Source organism: Camelus ferus, chromosome 32, assembly GCF_009834535.1.
Source record: "Camelus ferus isolate YT-003-E chromosome 32, BCGSAC_Cfer_1.0, whole genome shotgun sequence".
Classification (NCBI taxonomy): domain Eukaryota; kingdom Metazoa; phylum Chordata; class Mammalia; order Artiodactyla; family Camelidae; genus Camelus; species Camelus ferus.
Window position 1 is genome coordinate 3256318 of NC_045727.1, and position 18005 is coordinate 3274322.

The 18005-nt window shown below is 38.8% G+C and overlaps 1 protein-coding gene across 1 annotated transcript in view; it reads left to right on the plus strand.

Moving 5' to 3' along the window:
- The window catches only part of ATP2A2 (ATPase sarcoplasmic/endoplasmic reticulum Ca2+ transporting 2), a 52855-nt gene that overhangs the window by 15737 nt on the left and 19113 nt on the right, over positions 1-18005 (plus strand). The window contains 3 exon segments of the mRNA XM_032471608.1: positions 13128-13208; positions 15181-15266; positions 16127-16591. Of these exon segments, the coding sequence (XP_032327499.1) occupies positions 13128-13208; positions 15181-15266; positions 16127-16591 (632 nt within the window).

Genomic DNA, 18005 nt, shown 5'->3' on the forward strand with positions numbered 1-18005 from the left:
GTTGAAACTGGTTTATCGCTTCTGTCTTCAGCTGCAGGTAATTTGCTAGAGAACACGCGGTATACTTAGCAGATGTATACACAGCATGTGTATCAGTCATGTTTCAATTTGTTGGAGGCCCAGTTCACGGTTTCTTTAGAACAGCTTAATTGAGATAATAGTTCCCATGCCATAACAGTCACTCCTTCGAGGTGTACAATTAAGTGTTTTTTAGTATATTTGGGGTGGTACAGTCATCAACACTATCTAATTTCAGAACATCTTTATCCCCCGCAGAAGAAACCGTATACCCATTACCAGTCACTTCCCCTGCCCTCCTTTCCACAGTCCCTGGCAACCACAGTTTACTTTGTCTTTGGGAGTTTGTCTGTTCTGGATATTGTATGTAACTGGAATCACGCATGTGAGGGATGGCCTTTTGAGACTGGCTTCTTTCACTTAGTGTATTGTTTTCAGGATTCACTGATGTTGTAGCATGTGTCATATATTTCATTCATGGCTATACTGTTTTCTTAATAGTTTAATAATCCATTATTTAGGTGTGCCATGTTTTGTTTATTCATTCATCGGTTCATGGATATTTGGGTTGTTCGCCCCTTTCGGGCTATCAGGAATGCTGCTGTGAACATTTGAGTACAGTTTTTGCATGAACATACGCTGTCACCCTCTTAGGTTTATACCTAGGCGTGGAACTGCTGGAGCATGTAGTGACTGTGTGTTGAACATTTTGAGGAACTTCCCAGCTGTTTTCCAAAGTGATTGCATCATTTTACATTCCCACCAGCAGTGTGTGCAGGTTCCATTGTCTCCACATCCTCATCAACACTTGTCTTTCTGAATTTAGCCATGAAGTGACATCTCACTGTGATTTTAATTTGCACTTTGCTGATTTCCTAATGATGCTGAGCGTCTTGTCATGTGCTTATTTTCTGTTAGTATATCATCTTTAGGAGAAATGTCTGTTTAAACCCATTGTCCATTTTAATCGGTTTGTCTTTAATGTTGAGTTGTAAGAATTCTTTACATATCCTGATTATCAGATAGGGTTTGCCAAAATTTTTTCCCATTCTGTAGGTTTCTTTTTTACTAGCTGTCCTTTGTAGCATAAAATTTTTAATTTTTGATAAAGTCCCATTGGTAGATTTTTTCCCTTTCATTGCTTGTGCTTTTGGTGTCACATCTAAGAAACTGTTGGGTAATCTAAAGTCACCACACTTTAGTCTGTGGTGTGAAATAGGGTCCAGCTTCATTCTTTTGCATTTGTGTATCCAGTGGTATCAGCACCGCTCGTTGAAAAGACCTTTGTTTGAATTGTCCAGGCACTTGGACAAAAATCAGTCGAGTACATTTTCCACTACAAATTGACTATCATTCCATTGATCTGTATGTCTGTCTTTATGCCAGTACCGCACTGCCTTGATTACTGTAGCTTTGTAGTAAGTCTTGAAATTATTGAGTGAGTCCTCTGGCTTTGGTTTTTTGTCTCCTGGATTATTTTGGGTATTCTGAGTCCCTTGCATTTCCATGTAAATTTTAAGATTAATTTGTTAATTTCTGCCAAAAAAAAAAAAGCCTGTTTGGATTTTGATAAGAATTATGTTGACTCTATAGAGAATATAACCTTCATAGCAATATTAAATCTTCTGATCCATGGCCATGGGGTGCCTTTCCATTTATTCAGGTGTCTCATTTCTTTCTAAAACTGTTGTTTTCAGTGTACAGGTCTTGTGCTACTTTTCTTAAGTTTATTCCTAAATATTTTGTTGTTTTTGGGGGTTTTGTGGGGACGGGGCTATTTGTAATTGGAATTGTTTTCTTAATTTTATTTTCAGATTGTTCCTTGCTAGTATGTAAAAATACAGTTGATTTTTGTGTATTGATCTTGTCCCTGGCAATCTTACTGAACTCTTCTAATTTTTCAGAGGTTCCTTAAGATTTTCTCTACATAAGACCATGTCATCTAAAAACAAATATTTTTATATCTTTCCATCCTGGGTGCCTTTTATTTTTTACTCTCCAATAGAATGTTGAAAAGAAATGGCAAGGTGGGGAGGGTAGAGCTCATGCTTAGCATGCACGAGGCCCTGGGTTCAGTCCCCAGTACCTCCATTAAATAAGTAAGTAAATAAATAATCCTAATCTCCCCCCCCCCCAATTTTTTTTTTTAATTAAAAAAAAGGAAAAGAAATGGCAAACATAGACATCCTCGTCTTGTTACTGGTCCTGGGGGGAAACGCTCTTTGACCATGAAGTGTGATGTTAGCTGTGGGTTTTATAGATGCCCTTTTCATGTCAAGGAGGCCTGGTCACAGTTTCGGGTTTTCCGTACGCTCTTGTTTGGTCTGTTCTGGTGACTTCCCGTGGTGGTTGTATGTTTATATCCAAATTAGAAGCGGTAGTTTGCTAAATTCATAGGACCGATGGGTCCTTGAACTGGGGCAGATGTAATCCTAAAACTTCTAAAGTGAATTATATGAAACGTTTTGAAAAAACATATGTAACTGCTTGACCTGGGCCAGATAAATAGGTATTTATTTTATTAAGACTTTGAAGACTATGCATGTTGAAGCTTTTTAACTTCTACTTTTATTAGGATTAGTAATCTAATTGACTGCAATTTGGCATTTAACCAGTAATTTAGTTCTGTGAAACTGTAAAATGAACTTCAGTTCTCAATGTGGACCTACATTAAGTTATCAAACTGAGTAAGAGGTTCTTTCTGATGAATTGAAAGACGGGAGAATATTGTGAATTATTTTGAAGAAGAAGGAGGTATGGAGGTGTTATTTTGATACTTGAGGAAAGAGACATTTTTGTAGTCACTGTTTGGGTGGATTAAGGATCATCTAGCTTCAGATGATGAAACTTCGTTTGGCTAGCTTCTGGAAGGCATCTGTTAGGATGGTTCTGCTGAACTTTCTGAAGACCAGACCGAGTGGCTTTTTAAGGGGGAGATGCAATCAGGAGTTAAGGGAATTAAATTTTAGATGTTGCCATACCATACTGGCTAATAACCTTTCCCCAAGGAGACACTGTATAAGCACGTGTGGCAAATTCTTACGTATAACTTATAATTATCTAGAATACAGGAGCCAAATAAAATTGATTTGGCAAGTAAAAGTATGGCGACAGTTAACCATATGTTCATCTTCTGAGGCCACAGTAAGATAAATTTTGTATTATCTTAATGCCAGGAAACTATTTCTCTGAATAGATGGAAACCAAAAGTACTAAAATCAGGTGTAAGATTTTGAGAAATGAACATCAGTGTTTGTGTGTTCTGTATTTTCTGCTAATATTATTGAGGTGAATCAAGGTATGATAGTCATAAAAGTCTTACCTTCAGAATTTGGCGCGTTTCAGTATAGGTACTGGAGGCGTGTTATTGACTTCTCAAGACCACTGTTTTCAGAATTGTTTGAAACAAAGCTGATGTATCTTGGTAACCCAGAGTTGACGAATAGCACAGGGACGTGAATATCCTCAGATGACTTCTGTCCTGTAGTGTACTCTGGAGCAAATCATATTTTAAGATTATGTAAGTGTTAGAAATGACATAATCTTAACATAAAACTGCATTTGCTTTATTTAGTGTCTAGAGAAATTGGTTTTATATTTCCTAAAATGAAGACTAAATGTTCAGCAGTAGTGCCAGCAGTTTCACGGTTTATTCAATAAAAAGAATAGTTCTTAAGCTTGGTAACTGTTTAAGGGAAGAAAAGTCACTTTTGAAAGTCAACTTGGAGTAATGAGATTTAGTAACATGTATGATGTGGCGTTCCAAGCCGTTGGGGAAAAGGAAAGACAGAGATAAAGCAGCGGAATGACTGACCCATGTACAAATCTGTCACTGTGCTAATTCCATATGACACTGTAGGTGAGCTTAACCTCTGCAGGTTTGGGTGATTGGAGTAGGCTCTTCTAAGGAGCTTTCTGGTTCCAAAAGATGCGAGATTCAGATCATGTGGCTGTATCATTTGTTTACCTGGGCCAGGAGTCCACATGGACGTTTTTGCTTTTAGGAAAAAAAAAAAGGATTGGAGCAGCCTGACTGAACAGTCAGCAAACACTTAATCCATATCTGTTGAACCTCCAAACACAAATATCAGAAAAGTCTGTGCTGTAGATAGAGCAGAAGGGTTGGCTGACTCTTTTTGTACAGAGCCACCCAGTAAACATTTGGGGTTTTGTTGGCCCAAACAGTCTCTGTAGGGGGAAAAAATGTTTTTTAAACAAGCCTTTAAAAATGTAAAAATCATTCTTGGCTTGAGGGCTATTTTTAAAACAAACAAAAACAGGCCTTCAGATTTGGCCAGCTGCTTAGAGCTGTTTAACTTCATGTGGAGGGGGATTTTGTTAAGGTATAGATTTGAGTCTCTGGGTCTGGAGAGAGGCCTGATTATTCTGCATTTCTACCAAGCTTCCAAATGAACCTTACCAAAGCTCTGCAGCAGTAGTTCTTAATCATTTCTAGGTCACAGTTCCTTTAAGAATTAATAAAAACTGTGGACTCTTCCCCCAAAGACACACATTCAAAATTTTGTGTGCAATTTTTGAGGGGTTCTTTTGCCCTCCTTCCTAGAAATCCACCCCAAGATTCTAGCTATTTGATTTTTACAAGTGAAGTTACAAGCGTGCCTGCTTTTATTGTGCTTCACAGATACTATATTTTTTCACAAATAGGAGGTTTGTGGTGTTGAGCAAGTCTATTGATGACATTTTTCCAACAGCATTTGCTCACTTTATGTCTCTGTCAAATTTTGGTAATTCTTGAAATACTTCAAACTTTTTCATTTTATTTGTTATGATGATCTGTGATCTTTCATGTTACTATTACAAAAATATTGACTCACTGAGGGCTCAGGTGATTAGCATTTTTTAGCAATAAAGTCTTTATAAAGTACGTACTTTTTTTTAGACAATGCTGTTGCAGACTTTATGGACTACAGCATAGTGTAAACATATCTTTCATGTGACTTGCTTTATTGCAATATTTGCTTCTGTGGTTGTCTGGAACTGAACCCACAGTCTCTCCGGGGTATGGCTGTACACCATATGACCCAGCAATTCCACTTCTGGGTATATATTCAAAGGAAGTAAAATCACTCTCCTGAAGAGATATCTGCACCCCTGTGTTCTCTGCAGCATTATTTACAATAGACAAGACACGGTAACAACCTAAGTACCCATCAGTGGATGAATGGATAAAGAAAATGTGGTATGTGTACACTAGAATATTATTCAGATAAAAATGAAGGAAATCCTGCCGTTGGCAACAATACGGATGGACCTTGAGTGAAACAAGTCAGAGAAAGGTGAATACTGTGTAATCTTACTTTGAAAATATTTGAAAAGGTAAACGCAGAGAAACAGCTGTCACACTGGTGGTTGCCGAAGGCAGGGGGTTGGGAAATTGGGTGCAAGTGGTCAGAAGGCACAGAGCCCAGTTACAAGACGGAGGTGTTCTGGGGACGCAGTGTGACGCACAGCATGATAACTGTAGGTAACAAAACGTATTACGTATTTGAAAGTTGCTAAGAGTAGATCTTAAGTTCTCATCATAAGGGAAAAGTCGTAACACTGTTAGGGGGTGGATATTAACTGATTGGGGTGATTTCACAGTGTATGTACGTATCAAATCATGTTGTACGCCTTAAACTTATACAGTGTTACAGGTTGGTTTTTATCTCAGTAAAATGGGGAAAATGAATTACAGTTTAACAGCGATGGTGTTGTTGGAACATTGTTAGAGTAAACAGTTTTCACTTGTTCCTGAAATGATAACCTTGGCTCAGAGAAGTGGAAGCAAAGACGTTTGACCAAATAGGGTGGTGAGCAGGTGTGTTGTCTTCTTCCTTCTCCCCCGAATGGAGTTGTTTCACAGTGAGAAGAAAGGGGGAGCAGGGCTAGTTAGAGACGCACACCTGAACCTGCTGTATCCAGGTAACAGTGGAAGTCATTGTGTTAGTTGTTCGTGTAAGTTGTATCTTTGTTTCGTGGAGATGTAAGTTCTTAATCTTAAGAACTTGTATATAAGCAGAATAGCAAATTGTGGAAAACAGAAGTCAGTGTGGATATATCAGAAGCAGAGAGTTTTGAGACCTAGGGCCCTTCATTTAGTACTGTCAGAGTAGCTAGGACATTAAGAGCCATGGGAAATAAGGACCTTGGGAAGGTCTCCCCAACCATCAGATCACAATGGACCTGTTGATCTTGAAGCCTGACCTGAATTTCATGGGGCTGGCATTTCCTGATTTCCTGTAATCGCCTCCCCCCCACCCCCGTGGCTCAGCGGTAGTCACGGTACCTGTAAAGTGCCAACCTTTCCATCCTTACCACTGTGATTAAGATTTTGGGAAAATGAGAGGAAACCACGTGGTATAGGGAGCATATTTCTTAAACGTGACACAAAACCACCAAGATCACCAGATTTGACTATGTAAAGACGTACCTTTTATTTTGAAGATAAAATAATTTTGAAACACTAAGTGCTTGGTGTTAAGCTCTGAGAAAAGCACCAGGTTGAGAGCGGGGTGGCAAGGGCGTGCGTTTGTAGGAAAGGTGTTTCTCTAAGTCTTCCCTCCAAAAGCAATAGTGCACAGGGTGTTCACCATGTCATCACATCGTAATAGGAAAATTAGAGACACCTCACTGGCCGTGAAAGTGGTGCCTGAGCCAGTCCATCCGTAACCTGTGGCCTTGAGCAGCTTAGCCTCTGTCCTCGGTTCCTCGTCTGTAAACAGGGAATGAAAATAATCATACCTTCCCTAGAATTGTGATGATGAAGGGTTAGTAACCCATAAAGCTGTTACGGTGGCACTTGGTGTAGAGTGAGTGTTCTCCAGAGCTTAGCTTTGGAGATGATTACTTTAGCTCTAGATATTACTGTGCGGCTATTAAGAAAGAATGAGACAGGCATACTAATGGAAAAGGTTTGTGATTTTTATTTGAAGTTTTAGTAAGTGTTATCCTTAGAGAAAGGTATAGATGGTAAGTAATGTTAACAGCTGGATGTCTGGATGAGGGGAGGCAGGAATGGGTTTTCTTTTACCTTTTATTTTTTAAACTTTTTTGGGGGGTTAATTAGGTTTTTAGTTATTTATCTCTAATGGAGGTACCAGGGATTGAACCCAGGACTTGTGCATGCTGGGCACGTGCTCTACCACTGGGCTATACCCTCCTCCTCTTCTACCTTTTAAGAGCCCGCCTTCTGTAATAAAGAGGAGTAATCCCAGATGCTGTATACTGCACCCGTGCTCAGTGATGTCTGCCTCTGCAGCGTCTCATGCGCCGTGGTCTTCCACTCTGGTAACCGGAAGTCTGCCTGCCTAGGAACAGCCATGCCATTTTTATTGGCAGTTATATGTTACGACAGTTTTATTATAAAATATTATAAGGAGCTAAAATAAACTTGTCTGTTTTGTACATTAGCTTTTCGCTTTGGAGGCACATAGAAGTCTGGTTCCTCTTCCTATGATGGCCCCCTAGGTAGGTAGAGAGAAACTCATTCCCCTTCTAGAGCTAGAGGGGACCTGAGCTCTGAGCATGTGGGACTTGTCCAAAAGCATGTGGCAGTTCATAGTAGAACTAGGAGTCCCGGGTGTTCACAGAGCGGTGTGTATCCTACAGTTTTTATTTCCGAGTTGGTCTTAGTTCTTTCAGTTGTTCATGTAATTATTTTTAAACCCTTTACCATCTTGATGACTTTCTTTGCTGCCCAGACTTGAATGCAGTTAATGTAAACAGAGTCTGACCTCTATTCTAGACCTCTTTCCTCCACTCTGAAGCGTAGGGACACCTTGGCAGTCTTAGTTGCCCTACCAGCTACCCCCTGAGTCTTTCTCACACATTTTCTTTCCCTACTACATCTCTAATCCTTTCCTAGCATACATGTTTCTTGTTTTCAGTCCAAATGTAGAATTTGAGCAGCAGTCACTTAAGTCTCATTCAGCTCAATCATGTCTAAGATCTCCTTGGATCCTTGTTTTTTTCATTGTTCCTATCTTTGTGACATTCTTCGGCTTGGTAATTATGTTTCTGGTGCTTGTTTATTAAAAAAAATAATGTGTGCAGGAACTTCATTCGTTAACAAATATTTTATTTGGCACCCACTGTGTGCCAGCACAAGACTTGGCCTGGGAAGTCAGTGGTGACCAAGTACTGCCTTCGTGGAGCTTGAGTGTCTAGAGGGGAAGACACATCAAACTTGTGCAAGTGGACGAGGTCCTACTGTACAGTGCAGCGCAGCAGCGTTGTAAATCGGCTGTACTTCGATTTAAAAGAAAACAAAACAAAATATCTAGTGTGCTGAGTGTTGGAAGAGAAAGGACAGCTCTCTGTGGGCACGTTGTAAGGGGTACCAGCCTAATCTTGGAAGTTCAAGGAAAGCTGTGCTGCTTGTGTTAGAGGCTGTGTGAAGACTCAGAACTTTGAGGAACTGAAGACCATTGTGTCTGAAGCTTAGTGGGTGAGGAGAGTAGTAAAAAGCAGCAGTTGGGTCATGGAGGGTGTTATAAACCATGGTTAAGGTACTAAACTTTATCTGAAGTCTAATAGGAAGAAGCTCTTAAAAGGTTTTAAAAAAGAAAATGATATATTTGCATTTTTAAAAGATGAGTCTTATCGTAGATAATACATACTCCCCCAAAAACAAACTGGGAACAAATACAGTATATACTGTGGCAATTCGTAATGTTCCTTCCTTGCTCACCCTGAGGCCTGGAAGTGGCTTTAAGTAGGCAAGTAGGGCTTCTCAAGTGAAGTATTTCATTCATTTTTCCTGACTACAAAATTATGACTCAAGTTGGAAACAGTGAAAATGTTTGAGTCACAGTTAAGTCTTTAAGTAATTTAGGTTAATTAATTCTATTATGGCTTGCTTTTCCTCAGAGCCATTTAAGCTCAGAAACAATAATGGTATTTAGGAGGTAATTTTATGATCTTATATATAGTTTTCTCTTAAAGATTTGAATAGCTGGTAGAATTTGCCATAATAAATTTTTTTCCTTACAAGTAACCAATTCAAAAAGCTTTTTCTGAGTAATGCTGATTTTTACCAACAGTATTTTTGCCATAATAATGTAAACAATCTTAAAGTATTGTGGCTTTATAAACACTTCTTAGGTTTTAAGGTAAAGAAGACTTGTGTTCGCTCAGTTCTCAAATGTGGCCAAGTAATAATTTCCTTTAAGTGACTTACTTGCATTCTTGGTTACCTAGCATAAAGCATACATTGAGGAATTTGTTCAGAGTGGAAATCTGTATTGTGATAGCAGGTTTTAAAGAGCTACAGACTTAAGGAGCCAAGAGCTGAATTTGAAATGTGTCAGATGTTAAACAAATAGAAGGTAGTTTATAGCAGAGTTTATTCTTTTATTACACTGCTTGAACCCAAGAGACAAAAAAAATTTTGGAGGAAAAACTTGCAGAGCATCCCGTTGGCAAGAGTAAGAATTTTCCACTACCACTTACCCTGAGGGCATTGACATGCCCCATCAGGGAAATATCACTGGGTGTGATCATCCGCACAGGCTGCCTTCTCCTCAAGCACAGAACTCTGGAATTCACGGAAGCCTGCAGACAAAGGAAAATTGTGCTGGTTGAAAAGTATTCATCGACTCTTTGCTTTCGTGGATCTTTCAAGTCCTTAGAGAACCTGCTTCCTAATAGATTTAACCCAAAAGTGACACTTAGAAAATTCATGAGCCGGAGTCACACAGTAAGGCAAAGGAGTTCCTTCGGTAACTGAGGTTCCTTAGGCCAGGCTCCATTTGCTTCCTGGCTTAGTTTCCTGTCTGAGACAAGGACGTAAGCTGTGTTGGTCAAGGTGATGTGAGGAACGGTCCTTCTAGCTAAGAACAGTGGAATTTGACAGGTTTTAAAAACCAGTTTGAATTTCTGTTATTTAGTATCTTTCCAAAGAGATCAGTTTATAATGGAGACAAATTAAATGTAGAATTTCAAGGTAGTACACGTCCCAGGTGTTGGGGACTTGGGGTCTTCTTGGCCTGGAGCCGTGGCATGCTTGGCACGTGAGAAACAGCACCTAGTAAAGGCTTTTCATGGGATCTGTGACACCAGTTATTAAGCGTGCTTGTTTCCTGGTATTAATTTTCTTCTTTATTTGGAGAACTTTAAAATACGGATTACTGGACCCCAACCCGAATGCAGTGAACCAGACTCTTATTTAAAGAGCAGGTTCTGAGATTCTGTAAAAGGCCCCCAAGTCATCTTTTAATTCCTAAATATTTAATTGCCTTCCAGTTAGAATGGCTGTAGGATGGAAATAAAGTTGAGAAGAGTTTGACATCAGTTTGTAAGGACTTCCCAGTCACTTGTTCCCCTAGCATTTCCTGTTTGACTCATTACTGAATATTTGGCAGATAATTAAATGTATGTCAGTACGACTTTAGTACAGCAGAGAGACAGCCTTCATATATTTAAAATAGACTTTGGAGAAAAATAGTTGGTTTCTTTGTAATGTCAGTATAAGGATAATTTTAAATGCTTCATATAAAGTATTGATCCCACTTTAAACCACTAGTTTTTATGTTGACTGTTACCCAGGAAAGAAACTTAACCTTGGTGTTTATTCCTTCAAAAACACATTTTTCATTCATTTCAAATCCTCTGACCTTCCAGTGAAACACAGCAAAATAAATGCCAAGATACTGCTTTTGGGTCCTCTTGTGGTTGATCCTCAATTTGAATATTAGATTTGCTGGCCTTAGTTAACTGTGGCTGGGTGTAAGAGAGTATGACCTAGGACTTACGTATGAAATTGTTGGAAAAGAAGAGGTTCTTCTTCCAGTATAACATGGAATGTCCTGCTTTTAGATTGCTGTCGTATGTTCAGTTGTTACAGTGCAGGCATGCTTACAGGTCGTGGGGACCTACGCGCCTTGTTACAAGTCTTCTGCTCTGGTAGAGTCATGACATAAATGGCCTCAGACAGCAAAGGAACGTTTTCACATAAGTTTTCCATTTAGGGTGATACAGTAATCATTGAACTTGTATTCTTTTCATTTCAGGGTCATGCAGGATCAGATTAATTATGACAACCAGAAGTAATGTAGTAAAAGTTTTAAAATTGATCTTTAAAGTTTCATCTTGTTAGGATAGTTTAGCTGTTGAAGGTCACTGAAGTTAAGAATATCATTACTTTCTTGTCATTATGAGCAGAATTACATTAAAATGAAAGAGTCATTTGTTCAGTCTGAATATTGCTGTTTATTGCATAAGCATTTCCAGCAGGAATTTCACCTTAATGTGTCTCTGCAGTCAGATGCACGGATGATCTTTGCCTCTTGAGGTTATATTGACAGTCTCTTTCTGTTCCGCCTTGTGACCATATTTCCTACTTAGGTTATAGGGTTGTTTAATGAAGTAGAACTCAAAAAAAACACATCATACTCCCTGAATTTAAAAGTTCTGAAACAGAAAAATCAGAACTAAATTGAAGGTTTAACAAATGAAAGAAATCTGCTACTTGGACAGATGGCTGTTTTGCCAGCCTGTGTGTAACCGGTGATGGAGTTGCAGTTCATTATATAGGATAAATCTGGAAAATTAAGATTTGACTTAAAAATATATGCAGTTCTAGGAGAGACCATGCTTATTTGTTACAACTTTTAGCTGTCCTTGCGTAAGACTTCCAGACCGCCTTAGTACCTTTCAGAAAGTCGGGAAGCTGTACACTTATTTTTACTGTCCAGTTGCTTTGGTACTGACCCGTCCTCCTTTAGTACTTGAGCACCTGTAGTCTGTGGGCCTTGTTCTGACTTTATCTGCTCCTCAGTCTGCGTTGTAGCATTTACTTAAAACACATCAAAGAAAGGAGCTAAGACATGGGCCCTTTAAGAGCTATTAAAGGAACTCTGGCCCAGAAGGAAGACTCAGTTGACTTAAAGATCTAGAGGTTATGCAAGAGGTTTATATCTGATAATTCAAATATCAAAAGGTGCCAAAGGGTACAAGGTAAAAAGTCTCCCCCCACTAATGCCAGTGGGAGGGTGTCACCTGAACAGTGGTTGTGAACCAGTGTTCACGGTGCGCCTTCCCAGAGGTGTTTCCTCATACCAGGGCAGCTCTGTGTATGCAGTGCTTCACGCTTGCTTTTCCCCCACTTAATGTACAGTGTATCTTAGAGGAAACGTTCACTTTAGTATGAACAGAGTTGTCTCTTCAGTCTGCTGCTGATAAACTGATCAGTACTATGTGTATCTTTAGAAAACATTTCTTGTAGTGGAATTTATGGGGTAAAGAGATTTTGCTTTGCAATTTGGAGATATATATATATGTGTGTGTGTATATATATATATATATATATTGAAGATTGTCTTCTAGAGATTATATAAGTTTTATAAGTTTCTTTGTACTCAGCACCATATATAGAGTGGTCACTGAGTCTGGAAATGTAGTTGAAATAAGAATACCAAATGGACTATTAATGTTACATGGTATGTATAGCGACATTATGTTCAGTTTTGTCCTGGTTAGCAGTGCACTAGAACAGAATTTTCATTAATATCTGCTCAGGGACTTGCCTCTAAGTGATTTGTGCCTCTGATTTTGTTTTGTTTTTTGCTTATTAAAACTGAAGTTTTCAGATCTTGTAGTCATCTTGCATGAAAAGCCCTGTTTGTATAGATCCTTTCAACTCAGTGCATTTTTTCAACCTTTTATCAATTTGATAGTTTTGAAAAGTGGTATCTCCATGTAGTTTTCTCTGGCCTTTCTCTTGTGAGTGAGATTAACTGAGTACCATTTTAGAGGCGTTTGTTTCCTATTCAAGATAATTTAGCTTTCCCAGTGGAATGAACCACGGCTCGTACAGTTCAGTCCCCCCTCACCAGGCCACGTGTGTGTAAATAACGTGTACTTAGAGTTGTTTGCCCAGGCATTGTTCTCTTCCTGTGTAATTCAAACCTTGTATCTCTCTAGTGAAAGAGTTTCTATGACCCTGAGGACAAGTTGATTATCTTGCTTATTGTAGCAGATTTTTATATATTTGTGCTATATGCAGGCTATTTATTTTCTTTCAAAAAACTGATTTTGAAATAAGTTTATTGTTACGTAACATGATTGTAAAAGTTCTTATCTTAGCTGCCTTTTTTCTCCCCAATTAGTTGGTGACAAAGTTCCTGCTGATATAAGATTAACTTCCATCAAATCTACTACCCTAAGAGTCGACCAGTCAATTCTTACAGGTAAATATTACATGTTGGCAGGTTGTTGAATTTCTGAAGGCTCTCTCAGGTCCCATGCTAATAATTAAGTCAACTCTTGCCCCACTGTCCCTTTATGGTATCCCATCTTAATCCTCTGTAAGATACTTATTTCTTAATGCCTTATCAGTTAGGCTTTTGGCCAATATGTGGAGTAAAGGAATGATTTAAATTTTGTTTTAATTGGCTCTCATCTCATAAGGCCAGTGTTTTAATTTTATTAAAAATTAGTTTTGATTTTTAAAGGCACATCATTTTTAAATTACTTTTTTTTTAAAGGTTACAAATTCCTTCATTAACAGAGGTAATAATATTAAAGTTGTGTTGTTGTCTCTGTTTTGTAGAAAGTGAATTAATTGCTTAATGTTCTTTTTCCCAAGTAGGAAAAATAGGCTCCAGAAATGCTAATCACACATCTAACATACTTTGCAATAATCAAGTGTACAATTTTAACAAAAGTTAGCACCCTCTAAAAATCGTGAGTGTTGACTCCCTAAAGTTTGCACATTTAGATTTGGCACTGTTTGGAACATTTTCCCATTTTTTTTTTGTTTGATAAAAAGGCACAGTCTAGGGTGGAGGGTTCATATTAACTGGAAGTAAAGTGGTCAGAAGATTAACTTAAACACAATGCCAGCCTGAATTAAATAGAAAGTAAATATAAAATTCAGAGATTATCAAGATTTATCTAATCAGTTTTGAAAAGCAGCTAATGTCATAGAGGCAGGGCTTGTGCATACCTGGGCTCTGTATTTTTTATTGTTTCTTTGTGAATAGCTTATCTACTAAAACTCCCATTAGCAGCGATAGCCTGGAAGCTGATTAAGCCATACGACGACAGGGAATTGACTGGTTGTATACGTGAAATTCTCGTATTGTGTCCACAGAAAAAAACTGCCATTTTAAAACCTTCCATAGTTTCTTGAGTGTCATTTTTGTTTAAAAATCATGGTGTAGTTTTAGGCTAGATTGAAGAAGCCGATTTTTTTTTTAAATCAAATATTTAGTGTGAAATTTGCAGCCTGAAATTGAAAACTGGGGCCATGTTTCGTATCACATCATTCAACCTGACCCTGGTTGCATACAGTTAACCCTTGAACAACCTGGGTTTGAATGGGTCCACTTAAGTGCAGATTTTTCTCAATAGTAAATACACAGTACTACACTAGACCAGTTGGTTGAATCCACAGATGCAGAACCACAGATACAGAGGAATTGCGTATACAGAGGGCCAACTATTAAGTTTTATGCAGATTTTTGTGTAGAGGGTTGGAACCCCTAACCCCTGCATTATTTAGGAATCAGCTGCATTTCATAAATGATGTAAAGTTGAAACCAAATGTCAGCAAGACATTGTGAAAGTTCCAAGAAGCAGTCCTTTATACCATGTGATCTTTTTAGTGCAAATGCTGATTGCTGTCTCTTTCAGTTTTGTTTTATTGCAGTAGAACAGTCAGATTAGTACATGCAGATATTCCTAGAAAAGTGTTTTCATTTCTCATCTTTGGCGTGATTGAACAAACACAGTCTTTCCAGTGGATGATCCTCATTATTCATATCATGTGTCTACAGTTTGTTCAGTTTATTAAAAGTAAATATACTTTCACCTCTTTTTTTAAGTATTGGAGTGTTTGTATATATAAATATACAACAAATCTGTGTTTACAGTAGTAGAGTATAAGATGATACCTGATAAGGAACTGAATTTGAATAGTTAAGAAAATAAAGATAATTGTCTGGGATTTCACTTCAAAATTAAGTTCCTTTTATTTAGAATCCCACCCCCCAAAATTAGTTTCTGTTACTAAACCTTACTAGTTTATATCCTTTGAATGAACTGGGCCTTTTTATACTTTTCCTGAGAGTGGTGGTGGCACGAGTGGATGAGGGAGCTGAGGTTCTGGGTGTAGAACGCACAGATCTAAACATACCTTCTGTATCACATCCTGCTTAGGTGAATCTGTCTCTGTCATCAAGCACACTGACCCTGTCCCTGACCCACGGGCTGTCAACCAGGATAAGAAGAACATGCTCTTTTCTGTAAGTACTTTATCAAGTGCATTTTTATTTGGACACATTTTCAGAGTTTTAAGCCTGCAGATTTTTTTTTTCCTACTGCCTACCTTCAGTGGGCAGACTTTAGAAAGTGTTACCTATTATTCCAAAGGATAATCAGATAACCACACTCTGCAAGGTCAGTCTCAGCTGTCAGGAAACACCTGTAATGTATAACGAACGGTTCAACATGTGACCTAAGTGTCTTTTAACTGGCAAGTTTTTGAGGATTTTTTAAAAAGATCAGATCAAACATCTTTAAGCTCTTTATAAACATAGTAGAAAAGTAGATTTTGAGGGGGGAAAGGTTTAGCCTACAAAGGATTGCTTTCAAAATGATGTGGATGATAATCTGTGTGTAGTTCACAGTAAAAACGTGTGTTTTAGAGAGAAAGTAAATGCGGCAAACCATTAAAACCTGGTGAGTCTGAGTGAAAAGTAAAACGGATGTTCATTGTACTACAGTTTTTCTGTTAAATAAAACCTAGGGAGTTTGGAAGTTGGGAACACAGAGGGGTTAGAGCTCTACTCCAGCCCAGAGCTGGTCTGCGGGCCAAGGGCAGTGGTGTGAATGGGGACTCTGGGTGGGTCAGTATAGAGCTGCTCTGGGCTGAGCAGCTTCCATTCTCATTTTGTGGAGAACGAGGGAGAGGTGGCCTGCACGAGATGTTGATCGTGAAAGTTGGGTGGCTGGTTGCCTGAATAATAGTACCTGGAAGGCTCAGTGGAATGCAGTGAGAGAATCTGGGTTCTCTCTCAAAATCCACACAAGTCTGAGTTTACTAGGCAGTATTTAAGTTGGGGGTGGTGGTAATCTTGTGACCAGTTCTCTACTTCTGTCCTAGGGTACAAACATTGCTGCTGGCAAAGCCATGGGAGTGGTGGTGGCAACTGGAGTTAACACTGAAATTGGCAAGATCCGAGATGAAATGGTGGCGACGGAGCAGGAGAGAACGCCCCTCCAGCAGAAACTAGATGAGTTTGGGGAACAGCTTTCCAAAGTCATCTCCCTTATTTGCATTGCAGTCTGGATCATAAACATTGGGCACTTTAACGACCCAGTTCACGGCGGCTCCTGGATCAGAGGTGCTATTTACTACTTTAAAATTGCTGTGGCCCTGGCTGTAGCAGCCATCCCTGAAGGTCTGCCTGCTGTCATCACCACCTGCCTGGCTCTCGGGACTCGCAGAATGGCAAAGAAAAATGCCATTGTTCGAAGTCTCCCTTCTGTGGAAACCCTCGGTTGTACTTCTGTTATCTGCTCAGACAAGACTGGTACGCTTACAACAAACCAGATGTCAGTCTGTAGGGTAAGTGGGAGTAGTCAAAGAGTCTTTCCCATTGTGGTTGTTGATTCATCCTGGGAATATGCCCTTATGCCATCAAAACCTTTGATTTAAAATTTGATACCTTTTTATGTGCTTTAAACAAATTGGGTTGTATGTGTAGCCTGAGCCCAAGGTAATTTCTTACACTTAAGAGGAATTAATCATTTAATTCCTAAAACTATTTCATGAAATAAAGGATATCTGCATGGCTGACATATTTGTATTGGGGAAGTAACTGTAGGCAGCTGTAAGTGTTAGGTAACTAAGCTCCTTTTATTTCCCTGTTCCTCTGTCTCTAAATGGGTGTTTGTTAACAGACAAGCTTCAGGGGAAGAGTTCTGTAAAACAGCTAGTTACCTGCCTACCTAAAATTCTAATTGGTATTTCCTTAACACATTGAATGAGAGATGTTTTCTTCTTGAAAAGTAAATCATTTCCTTTAATTTGTTCCATTCTATGTGTTCATCCTTCCTTTCTTAGGTTATTTTGACCATCACTTGGGAGTAAAATAAGAAACTAAATCTGCTCTTAGCAAAATAAGAACAGCTGAATTAAGCTGAGTTAAGTTCTTTCATATAATTCAGTTTCCCTAGGTTTTATTTAAACAACTTTGGGGTTGGAGGATGAGAGAAAAAGATGAGGGAAGTTGAGGTGCAGACTTCCAGTTACAGAACAAGTGAGTCATGGGTATGAAATGTACGGAACGGGGAACGGGGTCGGTAGTGATGTAATATCTCGTATGGTGACAGATGACAGGCTTATCAAGGTGATCATTTTGAAACGTGTAGAAATATGAAATCACTGTTGTGCACCAGGAACTAACGTAGTGTTGAAGGTCAATTATATCTCAAACAAAAAAGAAAAAGAAAAAGTATCAGATTTGTGGTTATCCAGAGGCAGGGGGTGGGAAGAGAGGGAATTGGATGAAGGTGGTCAAAAGGTACAGACTTCCAGTTACAAGATAAGTACTAGGGGTGTAATGTACAACGTGTTAATATAACTAGGACTGCTGTACATTATATGTGAAAGTTGTTAGAGTAAATTCTCAGAGTTCTTATCCCAAGGAAAAAATTTTTTCTTTCATTTTGTACCTGTGAGGTGATGGATGTTCACTGAACTTGTGGTCATCCTTTCATGTTACATGAAAGTCGCATCGTTATGCCGGACACCTTAACGCTTACACGGTGCTGTGTGTCAATTATATCTCAATAAACTGGAAGGAAAAATTTTAAAGTGATGCAAAACAACAACTACCACTGCTTCTTTGTATGTGTCAAAGTAATTTTCCAAAACGGCACACAACTCATACAAATAATTGAGTGGACATACATCAGAGATCCTATTTGGCTCATTAATTCAATAAGGGGAAATCAGAAAGGTGGTAAAACTGGTTACA